The 17,460-nt window shown below is 52.0% G+C and overlaps 7 protein-coding genes across 7 annotated transcripts; 2 read left to right on the top strand and 5 right to left on the bottom strand.

Moving 5' to 3' along the window:
- Positions 1–301: 301 nt before the first annotated feature.
- On the bottom strand, positions 302–2,606 carry KD926_011206 (WD40 repeat domain-containing protein; the record flags this gene model as incomplete). Its single annotated transcript, XM_053103464.1, has 5 exons — positions 302–328; positions 386–2,017; positions 2,172–2,320; positions 2,423–2,439; positions 2,557–2,606. 5 exons carry the CDS (start codon positions 2,604–2,606, stop codon positions 302–304), a joined length of 1,875 nt encoding a protein of 624 aa, XP_052953145.1.
- A 2,272-nt stretch (positions 2,607–4,878) lies between these two features.
- KD926_011205 (rhomboid family protein) lies at positions 4,879–6,064 on the top strand (the record flags this gene model as incomplete). Its single annotated transcript, XM_053103462.1, has 2 exons — positions 4,879–5,270; positions 5,344–6,064. The coding sequence occupies 2 exons, from the start codon at positions 4,879–4,881 to the stop codon at positions 6,062–6,064; spliced, it is 1,113 nt and encodes a 370-aa protein (XP_052953144.1).
- A 515-nt stretch (positions 6,065–6,579) lies between these two features.
- KD926_011204 (mitochondrial 54S ribosomal protein mL61) lies at positions 6,580–7,440 on the bottom strand (the record flags this gene model as incomplete). The annotated part of the gene is made up of 2 exons (XM_053103461.1): positions 6,580–7,155; positions 7,402–7,440. The coding sequence occupies 2 exons, from the start codon at positions 7,438–7,440 to the stop codon at positions 6,580–6,582; spliced, it is 615 nt and encodes a 204-aa protein (XP_052953143.1).
- A 378-nt stretch (positions 7,441–7,818) lies between these two features.
- Positions 7,819–11,418, top strand: KD926_011203 (leucine--tRNA ligase CDC60; the record flags this gene model as incomplete). The annotated part of the gene is made up of 4 exons (XM_053103460.1): positions 7,819–7,893; positions 7,975–10,472; positions 10,537–10,735; positions 10,813–11,418. 4 exons carry the CDS (start codon positions 7,819–7,821, stop codon positions 11,416–11,418), a joined length of 3,378 nt encoding a protein of 1,125 aa, XP_052953142.1.
- A 339-nt stretch (positions 11,419–11,757) lies between these two features.
- Positions 11,758–13,774, bottom strand: KD926_011202 (1-aminocyclopropane-1-carboxylate synthase; the record flags this gene model as incomplete). Its single annotated transcript, XM_053103459.1, has 7 exons — positions 11,758–11,785; positions 11,929–12,132; positions 12,296–12,489; positions 12,767–12,972; positions 13,056–13,458; positions 13,552–13,593; positions 13,649–13,774. 7 exons carry the CDS (start codon positions 13,772–13,774, stop codon positions 11,758–11,760), a joined length of 1,203 nt encoding a protein of 400 aa, XP_052953141.1.
- Positions 13,775–14,167: 393 nt separating this feature from the next.
- KD926_011201 (uncharacterized protein) lies at positions 14,168–16,134 on the bottom strand (the record flags this gene model as incomplete). The annotated part of the gene is made up of 2 exons (XM_053103458.1): positions 14,168–15,669; positions 15,729–16,134. The coding sequence occupies 2 exons, from the start codon at positions 16,132–16,134 to the stop codon at positions 14,168–14,170; spliced, it is 1,908 nt and encodes a 635-aa protein (XP_052953140.1).
- A 381-nt stretch (positions 16,135–16,515) lies between these two features.
- Positions 16,516–17,442, bottom strand: KD926_011200 (telomere maintenance SDE2 family protein; the record flags this gene model as incomplete). The annotated part of the gene is made up of 1 exon (XM_053103457.1): positions 16,516–17,442. The coding sequence occupies one exon, from the start codon at positions 17,440–17,442 to the stop codon at positions 16,516–16,518; it is 927 nt and encodes a 308-aa protein (XP_052953139.1).
- Between the last annotated feature and the right edge of the window lie 18 nt (positions 17,443–17,460).

Here is a 17,460-nt window from a genome sequence, read left to right as displayed (position 1 = left end):
GTTGGTAAGCCTATGCGGTCTCCCCGGCTGTTATTCAACATATGCCAGTTTCGGTCGTGATCCCCAGTATCGCTTGTTTGCAAGCTGCCAGGACTTGCTGGAAACCCACAGCAAATCAGGGGAGGGGTGACGCGCTCTCCCGAGACATCAATGGTCGGGTGCGTACAATTGTTTGGGCCGCTAGCTCTAATGGCGGGAGCCGTGGGGTTTTCGCATATGGCAAGATTATAATACAGGAGGATACAATGAAAGCTTTGTGAGCGCTGAACTGGGATCCTTCCATATCCGGATGTCAGGACAATCAGCGCTGAAGGTTGATGATCGCCATCTATAGGACTGATTAGTATCAAAGCGTTGTTGAACAAAGCGGACAAGAAAGTATTACCTGTTTGCCAAAACCAAACGTGAGCCGTTTACTGTCAGTGTCCCATGCGAGAGATCGATCGGGAGCAGAGTCTGCATTCCCGTTATGTCCATTTGTAACTGGACTATGTTGTTCTTCTTCCTTCTTGGTTTCTTGGGAGCCTGGAATCGTCCAAGTTGCTAATGGAGTACCACCACGCTGGGCGTTCCAGATGAATAATTGATCTTTGCTGGCGGCAGCGAGGGCGTACCCGTCAGGGGAGAAGCCACTAGCAAGGGCGGGAGAGCTAGCTCCCAAGACCAGTCGGTGAACGCACTCGAACCGTTTTGAGTCTAAATCAATATGCCAGATCTTGACGGTGTCGTCCGTAGACGATGAAGCCAGGACTAGCGGCTGATTTGATTGGGATGGATCGGACGCGTTAGGTTTCAGTTCGATCGACGTGATGTCGCCATCATGTACCTGATCTAGTTTCATATCGTGGGTTGGAACCCAGAATGCAGCGTCGCAGGATGAAGCGGCTACCGCCACGGATGAGGAGCCGGCAGTTGCGCAACTAATGAAAGTCCAGGGTCTGCTGGAATCTTCAGATGTGTATGTTTTGGCAATTCTTATGCTGGAGTCAACATCACACTGATAGACGGCTCCATTTCCACACCCGTAGGCTTGGGAACGGCCGGCCCAGGAGAGGTCATACAACGATCCCTCGACCACCTGCGGAGAAGGAAACTCATCCGGGCGCAGCGAATCATCCCAGAGAGCCAGCTCGGAGACTTTACTATCGGACGCCACAACGATCAAATGAGAACCACTTTCGGCCCAATGAAGTCCAGTAATCATGCGAGGTACTTCGGGTAGGAGATCGACGGCATTCCCGGCCACATCATACATGGTGATGGACCCTCTCATGTCGTTGTAGGTGGCGACGGCCAATTTCTGGCCCATTGGGTCCCAGGCGACCGCCGAAACGCAAGTGTTATCGCCTTTGCTCTCGACAAGCTTCTCTTGCACCGGAGCGGCAGTCGAGGACATCTTCCATAAGCTACAAAACGAGTCGCCGGCGGCAACAACAACCGTCGGGTCGCTGGGGCGCCACAACGAGCGGGTCACGTGGGCATCACTCGCCACATCCAGAACGGCGGTGTCGGGGCTAAGGTCGGCAGCCTTGGCGGGGGTGATCTGGACGCCAACGCTGTGTCCAGTGGTCAGCGTAAAGGTTGGCGCGGCCGGTTCCTGGTCCTGCGACTCCGGTCGGCTGCCCATGTTCACATCTCCGTCGTCATCCACCACGGGGTCGGCTACGGCGGGTGACTCGTCATCAACCACCGGCTTAACATTATTATTATTCTCATGGGTAGTAACTCCATTGGAATCGACATCCATAGGCGTTTCATCGCCATTGGTTTCCCCACGATCGCTCTTGCGAGATTTCTTAACAGGGGGGGCGTCTGCGGGCGCGGCAGTCTCGGCGGTCAGATGACCGTTGATCACGGCGCTGTCTCGAGGGGCTTTGCTTGTAGGCGAGACAGGCGCCTGGTCCGTGCCGCCAACAGCTGCTTCACCCGGGCCACCTGGATTTTTGGGGATCTCCGGCTCCAGCGGTGCTGGTCCGAAAAAATAATTTGACGCTGATAATGGAACTTGATTTCCCTCCTGCGATTTTTTGTTAGACTGGTTAAGAAGAATGGACCTCCGCCCGTTCCAAAAAATTGAGAAAAATAATATGGAGAAAGGAAGAGGAAAAGAAAAAATCGAAGAGAAAAGAAGGCGAGGAATAACAAGCCCACAAGGTTGACTCGAAACATACCTTATCGACAGATTGCTCTAATTCGTGATACTGTAATCCTTTCTGGACCAGCGACACCAGCGCATGAGTTTTGATGTAAGGAGCAAAAGGCAAACTTTGTGGATCACGATTCCATGCGCGCTGCAGGGTCACAGCCGCTTCACCATGACCTAGGTGATTGGGGTTTAGGTTAGAAGACAAATCAAGATAGATAGTAGAAGCTTCAAGATCGAAGAATCAATGTCCAGAGGGGGGGAAATTTAAAGACCAACCTGATTCTTGAAGATACCTAAAGGGTGTGTCAGCGATAATGTCATAACAGAAATTCAAAGTGTTCTGTGAGGGAGGAAAGCAAGGACCGGATGACAATAACGGATCAGGAGAATCTGCAGTGGTTGGGACATACCTCCATATTAGGTAGTTGACGTGATGCGACGTGAGATGAGGGCGTGCCATTGTTACATGTATGACAGCTAGTAAGGTGGAGGATCCGCTAGCATGCCAATGATGAAAGATATCTCCGCTGAGCAGGATTGTAGAAAGACAACAGTGGGCAACGCAACCTGAAGCCTCGAAGATGCGGAGATTTGAAAAACGGGTAGGTTAACCGATTTGAGACAAAGGGGACTTAGGATGGAACGGGCTCCCGAGCAAAAGGACCAAGATTTGAGAGGGCGGACGTTTGGTGGAAACCGAAGAGAAACGACCGGCGAAGACGCAGCCAAGGCCGTGACAAGGGAGGGAGAGAAGTGACAATAAGTTGAATGGGAAGAATGAAGAGAGAAGAAGGATGGGCTAGCGGGACTAGGTTGATCAAAAGATCATCAAAAAAAGGGCAGGGAACTGCGGAACATCCTATTGGCAGCTGGCGGCCTTTGGAGAAGAGGGAACCAAGGCGTCGACAGGCTTCAAGGGACGCAAAGGTGGTAACCGAGGAATCCCAAGGTTGGAACGAGAAGCAGTGCACGAATTATCGAGACGGGACGAAATCGAGCACCAACGTGTGGCTTGAGATAGCAGACCCGCTAGCGAACTGCGAGTGCAGCAGGTTTATGGGGGGAGTGGGTGCGAAGGACTGAGGGAAAACGAGAGGAGGGGAGGGAGAGGAGAGAGAGGGAGAGAGGGACTGAGAGAGAGAGAGAAAGAGAAAGAGAGAGAAGTGAGAGCTCAGGAAGGGAAGAGCAGGAGAAGACGGAGAAGAGAAGAAGTCAAGGATCGAAGAGCGCGTAGGTTAGAGTTAGCTAACGGTGGTGGAGAGATCGCAGGTGATGAACCCGTCCGTCAAGCAAGTCAAGTTCCAGTCCAGTCCAGTCCCGGTCAGTTCAGTAAGCGTTCAAAGGTGCTGAGCAAGGTTACGGGAGTCGGGATCGAGTTTCGAGGGTCGAGTCGCGAACAGAGCACCAAAGCACCGGAGAGCCAGAGAGGCCAAAAAGGCGCCAAAAGTCACCCCGAGTCACCAAACCCAGAGAGGCAAGCAGGGAATTTCTCCAGGCGGCTCTGGGACGCTGTTTCAGACGGGGGAAGCACTTTTTCTTTTTTTTTTTCCTTTTTTTTCCTTTTCAATTTTTTGACTCTGGGCCTGGGACTTTTTTGGGCTTGACTCGTTGTGGCGTCTGGGCCATGGGACTAGCGTGCAGTTGGGAAATCCACCGGGCCCCTTGTGCGGTTCTGACGGCCTGAGGATCAGCTTCCGCGCTTGGCCGTCTTGGGCCTTAGTTCCAGTGGGACCTGCTGGGGCTGCCCCAGAAGGAGTCTAGCGTGGTCGGATCAGGTGACCTTGAATTCTGAGTTTCGTTTTGCCCCGGGGAAGTTGCGACTTGGGAAGGACGGCTGTGTCACACCGTCACACGCTGGATTCAGGGTTCAATTCTTTCTTTCCTACGATCATTGTGGCTGCATTCCACCCGGATCTCCGATTGTACGGTGTATGTACAATGATTCAATGATTCAACCATAATAGGAATTGTGTGTATCGGTCGGAAGAGTGAATGCATCAATTACTCCGTACTACTCCGTATATCCTACAGTGTATATACATAGTGTAGTCATAGAGTGAATAAATATTATTTACCAACCACGCGGTTGGATCCTGCAGAACTCCTCTGGATATGTATCTATTCCGCGGAAGGAATCGTGGCAGACGCACTTACTAATCCTCGGTGGGGAGCAGAAAATAAATTCTTATTATTCTTAATTCTTACGCAGTACGGAGTCGACTACCGATGCGGATGAACACAGATCGGTCCACGGGTGTCGTACTACCCATTGCCCCCTTATTGTGTACGGACTTCGGAGGATGGAATGGACCTATATCCATTCAGAATAATCTAGTACTCTGTACAAATAAACTTGACATGTCCATAGTCACCACTTCTGAATGAAGTCTCCCCTCTTTACGAATTACCAAGTTCATAGTTCCCAAGGTGGTACAGACCGGCCCTACAGCAGGGCGGCAACCCGTCAGTGTTAAAAAAAAAAAAAGCATGCCGATGGACATTGTGGGGCGGCTCCAATCACATCGAGGCGATCCGTGACCAACCCAAACCCAAAACTGCCATTGCCCGAATTCGAAATCTCCAACCTGCCAGGCTGAACCCAAACAACTCCCGACCTTTTAAAGACCTCCAACTTCCTTTCCTCCGCCACACCCCCTTCGACTGGAGTTTCTTACCAACGGCCTGCGGTCTGCATTTCTTCCCCGCAGCCGTATGAGCTCATCCCACACAAAATGGCCCTTCGTGTCAATATCCCGCCCGCGACCCGCGTCTGTCTCATCAGCCTGCTCACCCTTTCCTTGTTGTACAACATTGCCAGATGGCGACAGATTGACACCACCGGGGGAACCCCCTCGGTCGCCCCTATAATCCCCTACTTGACTCTCGTGCCGTCGCTGGTCTTCTTCTATCCTTGGACGCTTTTGACGGCGACGTTTGTGGAACAAAACATCTTCACGGTGCTTTTGAACGGAGCCACTCTCTTCTACGGTGGGAAGTACTTGGAGCGCGCCTGGAGTTCTCGGGAGTTTGCGAAATTCATCCTCACCATCGCGGTGGTCCCAAATGTGGTCATCGTCCCGTTCTACCTGATCTGGGCTGCGATCCGGGGAAGCCCATCTAGCAGGTACGCCGAGCTCTCCGATTTGAAAGACCCGACCGTGTTGCGTTCTGGTTGCTAACGTTATGTGCTGCCACAGTGTAATCCAGATCTGCGGTGGGATATCGATCCAAGCCTCATTCCTCGTCGCCTTCAAGCAGCTCGTACCCGAACATACGGTGACCCTCTTCAAGGGCCTAGTGAAGATGCGCGTGAAGCATTTCCCCGCCCTCTTCTTGTTTCTGAACACTTTTAGCGGGGTTCTGATCGGCACGCACGTGGCAGCTATCCTGTCTTGGTTTGGATTGTTGACCAGCTGGTCCTACCTACGATTTCTCAAGCGACAGCCTGACCTTACCGGCACGAGCACGGATGGGTTGGGCATCAAGGGCGATGCAAGCGAGACTTTTGCCTTCGCCTGTCTCTTCCCCGACGTCATCCAGCCTCCTATTGCATTCGTCTCCGATCAGATTTACATTCTCCTTGTCACCTTGAAGATATGCACCCCGTTTTCGGAGGAAGACATTGCGTCCGGCAATGAACAGGTCCTCGCGAGAGGTGAGGCCGGTCTGCCTAGCCTGCTTACCAATCAGAGAGGAGGAGCGAGGGGCATAGCAAAGCGCGAAGAAGCCGAGAGGAGACGCGCCTTAGCTCTCAAGGCTTTGGACCAGAGACTCCAGGCAGCAGCAGCGGGCAGGGCACCGCCTAACCAGTCCGCCTCAAACCAACCAGGGCCCAGTCAAACACAGACAGCAACCCCGACGGTATCAACAGGACAGCCTATGCTGGGTGAAACCAGTTATACGCCAGACCACTCCTAGAATTTGCAAAGGATTGTGCATGGCATAGTTTCAAGGAGTTTGATTGCTCGTTTGGGATAAAGGAAGAGAGGCATGGAATCGGTGGTTTCACTTGATCTTGGTTCAAGTATGGAACTCAAACCCGACATGCCCAGGAGTGTGTGTGCAAGCGTTAGTTGCGATCTTTCTTTTGGTCGGTATCCTTGGGTGTATAAATGAATACTCCATTGCATAGTCGATATTACCTGGCGATCATATAATACTCAGTAGTTGGGGTGTCACATGCATTCAATGTGTCGTACCTCAATGGCTATGAATCAATGATAGCAATGTCCATAATTTCAACTTAAAATCCATTATAATCCACAAAAAAGATGATCCCTAGAACTACATGGTCGAAATACATAAGAAAAAGCAAAAACAAAATAAAGGGCTATGCTACAATTGGCCATTTCCATGTGAATTTTCCACAAACCCAATTTCATCCCCTTCAAAAAGGAGAGTTATTTACCAAGCACACGTCGAGCTCAAAACCTTTACAGCTGCTTCAGCCTCTCGACCTCTCCCCTAGCTTCTTGGAGCATGCGCTCTTGGTCCTTCTTCGCCTGTCGAAGGGCAGCCATGCGCACACGGTCCTTGTCCCCCTGCTGACGCATCTCTTCAAACTTCCGCACTTCGGCCTCTTCCTCCGCGGTCGCGGCAATCTCCTGCGCCCCGGTCATCGTCTTCACCTTGTTCCAGATCTGCTTGTAGTCGAGATCCTTCACATCTAGCACCGCCGACTTTTCCGTCTCCGAAAGCGCGGGGGCGTGCTTGTCGTTGATCTGAGAGGCCGTCAATGATGCGGCTTTGCTGACCTGTTCGGCGAAGTATATCGTCAAGGCGGCGGGTCCGTCCTGCTCGTCGGTTCGTCTCACGGTCATCGGGATGGCCGGGTTGTGGAACTTCAGTCGAGGGAGGCAGTTGCGCCAGAAATGTCGTGCACCTTGGTGTCCGCCATAGATCTTGCGGGCGTATGTGAGATGAAGACGGGTGATGGCTGGGAATTCTTTGGATGCGGATGAAGCTGACGGAAAGGTTGCGGCACCGGTACCGACGCGGATGTTGACGAGCTGTAGACGGTTCATCAAGAATTAGTATCTCGGGTTTGATATCTCTCTTGCTGGTTGCTTTTCAACGGGTCGGTTTTCTAGGGAAATTTGTCCGGGGGAATGGATCCCATATTGCGCAGTTTGGATACCGAACGCCTTTGTAAAGGTACATGGGAATATCGGAGACTCTTTACCTTCTGTTGAGTCAAATTGTCAGTTGTCATACTTCATCACGGCTCGAATTGTTAAGAGCAGGGTGCAACATACAGATTGCAGCTTTCGCATCCGCTTGAACATGTTCACCATGATGACGGTTAAGAGAGCACACGCTCTGGGTGTTTGTCGAAAAAAATTGGAAGAATAGGTGAGTTAGAGGAACAACGGCGGAGAACGGCGACCAAAGGGCAATTGGTGAAAATCGATGTCTTCTGGCATGGACCGCATCCCGATCTTTTGAGGCTTGTCGGCGGAAAAGAAAACGACTCCGATACTATGGCACGTGATCAGGACCTGTCGGCGGCAAAGACGGCAGGCGGTGAGTGAGGGTGACTCCCACATAATCTTTCGAATCAGAAGTCGATAAAGCCCAACCCCGCGATTGATATCCCTCTCCTTCCCCTCCATCTCCGCCTTTACGGCTCTCTATTTTCGGTTTGCGACAAAGCAGACTAATCAACGGGAGCTATGACGGCCGCTGCTGCATCCGCAGCTGTGCTCGACCCGGGCAACAGCTCTAAAAACACCCTCAAACTCGAAAATGTTCTGCAATCTACCCCTCCTCTCCACCCCCAGAGAATCTTGGCCGTATTCAGAGTGCTAATGTGTGAAAGATTATAACAGACCGAGAAGCGTGACACCCTCATCGCCATCGAGAAGAAATATCAGGCGATATGGAAGGATAACAAGGTTTTCGAGGTCGACGCTCCCTCTCTGTCGGAGATTCCTGCGGGATCCATGACCGCCGCGGAACTACGTGAGAAGCACCCCAAGTTTTTCGGAACCATGGCCTACCCGTATATGAACGGAACACTGCACGCTGGTCACAGTTTTACCGCCAGTAAAGTCGAATTCATGACTGGTGTGGCCCGTATGGAGGGCAAGCGGGCTCTCTTCCCCCTCGGATTCCACTGCACCGGTATGCCTATCAAGGCCTGCGCGGACAAGCTCGCCGACGAGGTTAAGAAATTCGGACAGAACTTCGAAGGATACAAGGAGGAGGGCGAAGAGGAAACTCAGGCCGCTCCTACCCAGGAGGTCAAGGCCGAGCAGCAGGAGAAGTTCTCCGGCAAGAAGAGCAAGGCCGCCGCCAAGACCGTGAAGATGAAGTACCAATTCCAGATCATGTTGGCCATCGGTCTTCCTCTGGAGGAGATCCACAAGTTCGCCGACGCCAACCACTGGCTCCAGCACTTCCCTCCTCTTGCCATTCGTGATCTCGACAGCCTGGGTGCCAGAGTCGACTGGCGTAGACAGTTTGTTACCACCGACGCGAACCCTTACTACGATGCCTTTGTGCGCTGGCAGATGAACCGTCTTCACGAACTCGGAAAGATTCAGTACGGCAACCGTTACACCGTCTACTCCCCCAAGGACGGACAGCCCTGCATGGACCACGACCGAACCGAGGGTGAGGGAATTGGACCCCAGGAGTACACGGCTATGAAGCTGAAGGTCAAGGAATGGGCGCCTAAGGTGGCTGAGCTCGTGAAGGGCAAGATTGAGGATGATGCCAGTGTCTACTTCGTCCCTGCTACTCTGCGTCCCGAGACCATGTATGGACAGACCTGCTGCTTCCTCGGCCCCAAGATCGAATACGGTATCTTCAAGGTGAAGGAGAAGGAGTACTTCGTTGCCACTAAGAGAGCCGCTTGGAACATGGCCTTCCAGGGCATCTTCTTCGACAGCGAGCACTTCCCCAAGACTCAGGATCAGCTGCCTTTGGTCCTTGAGGCTCCTGGATCTGCCTTCGTTGGCACCCTGGTCAACGCGCCCCTCTCATTCCACACCGAAGGTGTGCGCATCCTGCCCATGGATGGCGTTTCTGCCAGCAAGGGTACTGGCGTTGTCACCTCTGTGCCTTCTGACAGTCCCGATGACTACGCTACCTTGATGGACCTTGCGAAGAAGTCCGAATACTATGGCATCCAAAAGGAGTGGGCCGAGCTGGAGATCCACCCTCTCATCGATACCCCGACATACGGAAACCTCACTGCCCCTACTCTGGTCAAGCAGCTCAAGATCAACTCTCCCAAGGACGTCAACCAGCTCGCCCAGGCCAAGGAACTGGCTTATGGCGAAGCGTTCTACAAGGGCACTATGCTTGTGGGCGAGTTCAAGGGTCAGCCAGTGAGCGCTGTTAAGGACAAGATTCGCAAGGCTCTCTACGACAGTGGAGATGCTTTCGCCTTCGCCGACCCCATGGGTAAGGTTGTCAGCCGAAGTGGCGATGACTGCGTCGTTGCCTACCTTGGCCAGTGGTTCTTGAACTACGGCGAGAACGACGCCAAGTGGCAGAAGGACACCTTGAACCACGTCGTCAACACTCTCAACACCTACTCGAACGAGACCAAGAACGGTTTCGAGAAGAACCTTGACTGGCTCAACCGCTGGGCTTGCGCCAGAACGTATGGTCTCGGATCTAAGCTCCCCTGGGATCCTCAGTTCCTGGTGGAGAGTCTGAGCGACAGTACCGTCTACATGGCCTACTACACGATTGCCCACCTTCTGCACGGCGATCGTTACGGTAAATCTACCGGGTCTCTGGGTGTGAAGGCTGAGCAGATGACCGACGAAGTTTGGGACTACGTCTTCACAAGACGCGAAATCAACGACGAGCTGGTGTCGAAGAGCGGTATCAGCAAGGATTCCCTGCAGCAGCTGCGGAGAGAGTTTGAGTACTGGTACCCCCTGGATGTCAGAGTGTCCGGAAAAGACCTTATCCAGAACCACTTGACCTTCTTCCTCTACATTCACGTGGCTCTCTTCCCCTCCGAGTACTGGCCTCGTGGTGTCCGTGCCAACGGACACTTGCTCCTCAACGGTGACAAGATGAGTAAGAGCACGGGTAACTTCCTTACTCTCAAAGACTCCGTCGAGAAGTTCGGTGCCGATGCCACCCGTATTGCCTTTGCCGATGCTGGTGACGGCATCGAGGATGCCAACTTCGAGGAAACCGTTGCTAACAGTAACATTCTGCGTCTCTTCACCCTCAAGGAATGGATCGAAGAGGTTGTCAAGGATGAGTCTCTGCGAACCGGTCCTGCGGATTCCTTCTGGGATAAGCTGTTCAACAACGAACTGAACAACCTAGTTCACGAGGCTATCAAGAACTACCAAGAGTGAGTTTCTACACTTGGAAAACCCGCCTATACCCACCTGGATAGTTGCTAACAATGATACCAGTACGAACTTCAAGCTTGCCCTGAAGTCTTCTCTGTATGACCTGACCGGTGTCCGTGACGTCTACCGTGAGGCAACCACCGCAGCCGGTGTGGGAATGCACCGTGACATGATCCTCCGCTACATCGAGCTGCAGGCTCTCCTGATGGCTCCTATCGCTCCTCACTGGGCCGAATACCTCTGGCTCGAGGTTCTCAAGAAGGTCAGTACGCGAACTCACTTTATCATGGATGCAAAATACATAAAACAAAACAAAAACTAACTCCTTCAATCCAACAGCCCGAGACCATCCACTTCGCCCGCTTCCCCGAGGTCCCCCAGCCTTCTCCTGAACTGCTGGCCGCGTCGAGCTACGTCCGCAACACCTCCTCCGGCATCACCTCCGCCGAGGCCAACTTCACCAAGAAGCTCTCCAAGGGCAAGTCCAGCTCCTTCGACCCCCGCAAGCCCAAGAAGATCACCATCTTCGCCGCGAAGAAGTACCCCGAGTGGCAGGAGAAGTACATCGACCTGGTCCGCGAGGCCTTCGACTCCCTCAGCTTCTCGATCAACGACAAGGAGCTGAACGCTAAGGTCGGCAAGCTCGGTGAGATGAAGAAGGCCATGCCTTTCGTGCAGGGCCTGAAGAAGCGTCTGGTCGTGAGCAAAGAGACCCCCGACACGGTGTTTAATCGGCAACTGCCGTTCGACGAGTTCGCCGTCCTCGAGGAGATGCGGGGTGGTTTGAAGCGCACGACGGGTTGCAAGGAGCTTGAGATCATTGCCGTCGAGGAGGGCGGTAAGACCGGCGAGGTGCTGGGAACTGGTGAGAAGAGAGAGGGTCTGCAGGCTGAAAATGCTGTCCCTGGAAACCCGACTTTCGCGTTTGCCAACATTGCGGAGTAAAAATGATAGTCTGGGATTTTGAATGAGGGCATGGTATCCTTTCTAGATATACAGATCTAGAGTTGTTGGGTTGGATGGTTTAAGACATAAATTAAGATTAAAATAAGAGTACGAAGATGAAGAAATGCAATGATTTTTGATGTTCATAACAATATAAAGCCATGCTATTTAAATGTATTTCTCATATCTAAGCCCAACCAAAAATAACAACATTACGTACATACCTCTGATATTTATAAATAAACACCAACCACCCGCCCAACCTATTCCACCACATCCCCCACCAACCCCAAACACTTAAACCACTCAAGTAGTAAGTAGTAAGTACCCACTAGAGCATCAATCATCTTTCAAAACCCTCATCATTCTATACCCAGACGAGTGTAACAAAAGACAAACCCGTTAGCAGTTATCCCTACAAAACCAACCCACAATCCGTGGAAGAAAGAGTATGTATATCTCTCCACAGCTACGGATGGATGGATGGATAGATGGATGGATGGCACATACCTCCGCAATCCTTCTCTCAACACGTCCTCCTCTTGGGAAAATACAAGCCGAAACCAGCCCGCCTGCCTTGCGTGCTCTTCCCCAGGATGCAGGAAGACACCTGCGTTAAGGAATTTTTGCGCTAGGGTGAATTCGCCTTCGTTGGTGTTGGTGTTGGTTGGTAGATAGGGAGAGAGGTCGATGAAGATGAAGAAGCCGGCGGTTCTGGGTGGGATGGAGATGTTGGTTAGCTTGGGGAGAATCTTGAAGGGGTAAGTGAAACAATAGGGATTGAAGGAGGGACAGGAACGTATCATAGTATTGGAGCTGGGACCACAGGGAAAAGTAATGATATATGATATAGGTATGTTGGTATCACCGAACTTACCCGCCCTTCACGTAATTGATTCCTTCCCTATCCAAAGTCGAAGTCACGATGTGGTATGTCTTCGCGAGATCTTCCTTTGACTTTTCCATGAAATTGGTGACGAAGACCTGGTCTTCGAGGATGGTGGCGCCGATGGCTTGCGTGGTTGTTGAGGGGTGGTGGAGTCGTCTGTTCATGGACATATTCATAAGTAACTTGTCATGTTAGGGGTTATCAGTTCAAACTAATCGAGGGAAGGGAAGGAAGGGGTATGAAGGATACAATCTCACACGATGACTTTGCAAGCTTCGCGGAGTGGCTCGTTTGCAGTGATCAAGAAGCCAAGGTGGAGGCCTCCTGCTGCGAAATCCTGTGGTTGGGCTGCTAGTTAGCTTGGATGGATACTTGTTGATATTGGTTTTTTCATGAGGAAGAAGTCTCCTAGGATATAGGTATTGTGGTTAGTAAGTAGCCCACGAAATGCCATCTTACCTTGCTGAAACCCCAGAGAACATGCACAAGATTCGGATCAATCAGGCCCTTCGTATCAATGGACAGAATCGAAGTAAACGGAATAGCGCGTGGATCCCCCGAATCGAAAACGCACGAGGCGTAGACCTCGTCACTGATAACGTGCAAGTTATTCTTGCTACAAAACTGAAGGATTTCTATTAACGTATCCTTGGGATAGCAACGACCTATCCAAATAACAGTAATCAACTATCAATATCATGGATAAAAGGCAAGACAATAAGCAAAGAACCAGGGTCAATCGACTCACCCACAGGATTATGCGGATTCACAAGCAAAACAGCACGAACAGCGATGCCCTTACTTGCAGCATCCTTCAGCGCCGCTTCATACTTCACGACAACACCCGGCGTGAAAGACTCCTCGGGCTCGGTGTCCGCATACACCATCTGGACGCCTGCCTCGACACCGTAATCTAGTTCGAATCGACCATACACAGGTCGAGCAACAAGGATCCCATCCGATTCCTCTGCTAGGGTGAAGGCCAACATGCTCCCGATGGCTGTCAGACCGCTGGCAGTGACGACGTGCTCGGCGTCGATGGAAACTTTAGGCTTCAGAAGGGAGTTTAGATGTGACGCCACGGCCTGGGGGAGACGAGCGGGCGAGTCTGGGCGAGGACGGTAGCCGATTTCGTTTGCTGTGAAGGTTACCTAGAGGAGCAGATCAATAAGGAGATTGAATTTTGGGATGCGTTGGAGAAATAGAGAGAGAGAGAGAGAGAGAGAGAGAGAGTACTTGGATACCTTGTTGTTGATGTAGTTCGCAATCTCGGAGCGCATTGGAGCCTATCGCCTAGTTAGAGACGCTTGGGTATTAGGATATTCAGGTTTGTTGGTATACATGTTCTGCCATTCCCAAGGATATCATTCCCGAGGGGTTGGTTTCTGCATCGTAGGTATGCGCTGCGGCATATCGCCAGGGACGGTGAAGGGATTCGGTCTTCTTGGTTCCCCGCGAGGAGAGCATTTTGGTTATAAATCAATATGGAGTTCAGAAGAGAAACAGAAAGATAGAGATGGAGAGATGGTTGTGAGTGATAGAATGTACAGGGCGGTGGTAGAGAATACGAGAATCGAGAGAAGCAGAAGGTCCCCGCTGTATACTAATAATGTGCTCATCTTTAGCGTCCTGGTCCACACTAGAAAATGATTAATGCTGTAGATGTCCACCAAGATGGGAGATTGTTTTATTCGATAAATGTAGATCTAATTATAATATACAGAAATTTGAGGGTGTATGTGCACTGCCTTTTTATATCCAACAAAACACCAATCGCTATGCTACATGCAAGATTATACAAATGTTAATATGGATCCGCCTTCAAGTTCGCGCAAGCTCTGGGTCCTAGACTGCCTATAATCACGACGAAGAATGAGCGCGCTTCTTCTGGCCAATGCTCTGTCGTCCTCGCGATGCTTTTTTGCGCTTGTCGGATGACTGCTTCTCAGCGGTGAACCGCCAGCATTCAATTGGCCTCCGCAGACCGATGTGTTGGCCGTTGGGACTGAAGACCTCGACCTGGGGCGAGGACCCTGGAGATTCGTCGCCACCGGCATTGGCTCGGACCTGGATTGTGAGCTCGACCCACCCACATCCCTCGACTAGGATATCAGCTGACATCACTCTGTAGGGCAAGCGAGGAGGCTGAGTTCCTTTGTCTTGCATTGCTTTGGCTATCGAGACCGGCAGATGCGATTGAGTCACGTCCCATTTCAGGTCGAACACGCCAGCAGATGCAATAGTGTCTCCACTGCCTTCCTTCACGATGTTGTCACCGGGGTATTGGCGCTGTTGTGCCTGCATCTCGATCGCTTTTTCGGTCTTAGTGATGTGGGCTTCAATGGGAAGGAAACAGGCAGCCATCATCACATGGTCAGGGTTCACCGCGGTGATTCTAACAAGCCCGCCCCCGAGAAGCAAAGACTGCCCGGTCTTGATACTGTGGCGCTCAGGTTTAACCCGCTTGGTCATGATCAAGTCACGCTTGTGCGAGTCCACGACATGGTTAGCTATTTCAGTGCGCTCTAGCCCAGGAAGATCAATCATCTCCCCTCTGCCACGGCCAAACGGGATACGAATGGGCGAAACGGTAGTACCGGGGAGTGACGACACAACTGGAAGGATAGGGTACTGTTCCTCCCGAGGGGCCGGAGGCAGGAGACCGTCGGAATCCAGCGGCGAGATGTCCGAAGGTCTGGAGATAATCATCTCCTCCGCCTGGCGACGTTCTACCAGCTCCGCGTATTTTTCCAAAGTCTTCGAATCCTTGGGGAAGCAAGCCTCTATGAAACTGCTTTTCCCAACATTGGCTTTCCCAACCACCCAGATACCGCCTCCATGCTCGGTGATCTCTTCCTTGACCGTCTTAGTCCACCAGCCTCGGTGCGCGCTAATCATATGAACATTGCCCAGACGGTAGTCTCCACTCTGTTGCTTCAGAGTGTCGCGGAGAATAGAGCGCACGTATTCCATTTTCGAGTCTACCTGCTCCTTCGTCGGCCCGAGCAAGTCGGATCGCGTGATGATGAAGGAGATAGATGGCAGTTTTCTCCCCCGTTTGTACTGATTCAGACTTGCGCGTCGGTTTCGCGAGCGCTGTTCCTGCAGGGAAAGTGCTTCGTAGATATTATCGACTAGAGACATCGGGAAATCCGCAGCGTCTATCACGTGGTAAATGCGATTGTGTTTATGCGGGGACTCGTCCAGGAGTTCTCGAACTGAGTAAATTGTCGGCGAGACGGCGGGAACTGCCTTGTTGTGGTGTAACAGGTCGTGGCATCTATCGCAAACATGTGTGAATGTAGGTAATTGTCCTGAATCTTCGCTTCTGGGCTCGATTTCGGGCTCGAAAAGGATGTCATCTAGACCGGTATTAGTCTCATAGACGGTCGCTGAGTGGGAAGAATATGAGTATACGCACTTTCTGGTTTGGGTATGGCTGCGTTCTCCAATCCCTCCGGCGTAGATTGGGTCTCTTTTCTTGCCTCCGACAGGAGTTTCCGCGTCTGCTTTCTGGATTCACCGTAGTATCCCGCTTCTTCAGGTTCGAGGGTTTGCGAATAAGCTCCACATCCTGGACAGCAAACGGGAAGGAATTCCTCAGCACGGAGCGACGGGTTCGTATGCGATGGGGTGGCTGAGGAGAATAAGCGTTGTTGTTTGAATGGTAGAGAGTCGAGATTGAGCTCGGGGAAGCTTTGCGGTCGTGAAAAAAGGCTCCGAAATGGAAGCCTCTGGGGAAGGAATCGAGGCGGACGGGGAAGTTGGCGACAGCCCTGGATTGATCGCCAGGATTTAGGGACAATTCGTCCCAGGCAGGATGACATGACGGGGCAGTGGTGTAGAATGTGGTAAGGACGGAGCAAAAAGTATGCGAGAGCGATTGATAGCGCTGATAGCAGCGGATCGGAGGCCGGCGCGGGTTACCGAAAAAGTTGCTGTGGCAAATTCTATCATTCTGCTCACATCAAAGAAAAGGATTTGGTTTTGATATAGTTCTAAATTACTTTGATATAGTTCTAAATTACTCGTAGTCAAGAAACAGGAATCCGTCAAAATATCATGGATTATTACTATGCTATACAATTCATTGGCCGTTTTGTAAACTCGCATCCTGACCCTATTCGCGGAACGCCGAAGAAACACAAATCGAAAGACACAGCGCAAAGAAAAACACATCATGACAACCGTCTAGCCCATCCACTAGCTTAAGCCTTTGCTTTTCCCTTGCCCTTGGAGTCCTCAGGCTGGTCTTCCTCCTCTTCCGAGTCACTCATAAACTCGTCGTCATCAAATCCAATGAACTTCCGAGGAGCTGCTTTCTGAGCAGGCGCAGATGGTCCCGGAGCGCCATTCCCCTCCATCTCCTCATCACTCTCCTCGTCCGAGTCACTGCCACTGGGGGTTTCCTGACCACTGCCGTCGCTGGGGCTCGCACTCGTGCTAGAGCCACCCAGGATATTATCGCGCAGGTTATCCGACCAGTCCCCGTTCTTCATGGCGACCAACACAGCATCTCTAGCCCTCTCATTCATCTCCTCCTTATCCTCCATCCACTGGCCGTCGACCTTCTGTTTGCCGCCCCCGTTCTTCAATTCCTCCTGACGCTTTTCCGCCATGTCCAGGACCGACTGCCATCGACGTCGGCGCTCCTCCTTCTCCTTGCGATCCATCTCCGGCTTCACGGCGAGGTATTCGGCCAGCGCTTTGGCCTCGTTGACGGTGCGGAGACGCCGGCCGTCGAGGTTTCGGCTGGATCCGTTGTCGTCGCCTTGGTTGCGCTTTCGCTTACTGGACATGCGCCCTCCAGCTGCACGAAGCTGAGACCCGAAACCACCCTTTCCACCACATAGCGGGACTGAGAGACGGAGAGGTAGGAGGTTCGATGCCATGTAGGTGGCGCCATTTGAGGCGAGTAGAGTCGAGACGAGGCTCTGCGAGAAGGGGTCGAGTTGTTTGTTGCTGGTGGTTGTTAAGACGAGTGACTGGAATGGGACGGAGGTTGGGATGTATGAAGAGATCTTGTCGGCAAGATCGGCGATGGTAGAGGTGGAGGTGAGTGAGAAGGAGAGTGTCGAAGGGAGCGACAGTCCAGGGAAGGACGTGAGTAGGATGTTGATGTTAGATGATGCCATTTTCGATAGCTAAAGCCG

Source organism: Aspergillus affinis, assembly GCF_023601865.1.
Source record: "Aspergillus affinis strain CMG 70 chromosome Unknown NODE_91_length_156827_cov_84_776504, whole genome shotgun sequence".
Lineage (NCBI taxonomy): Eukaryota > Fungi > Ascomycota > Eurotiomycetes > Eurotiales > Aspergillaceae > Aspergillus > Aspergillus affinis.
The sequence above is the reverse complement of the archived record's forward strand: the minus strand, read 5'-3'. Positions and strand labels throughout refer to the sequence as shown.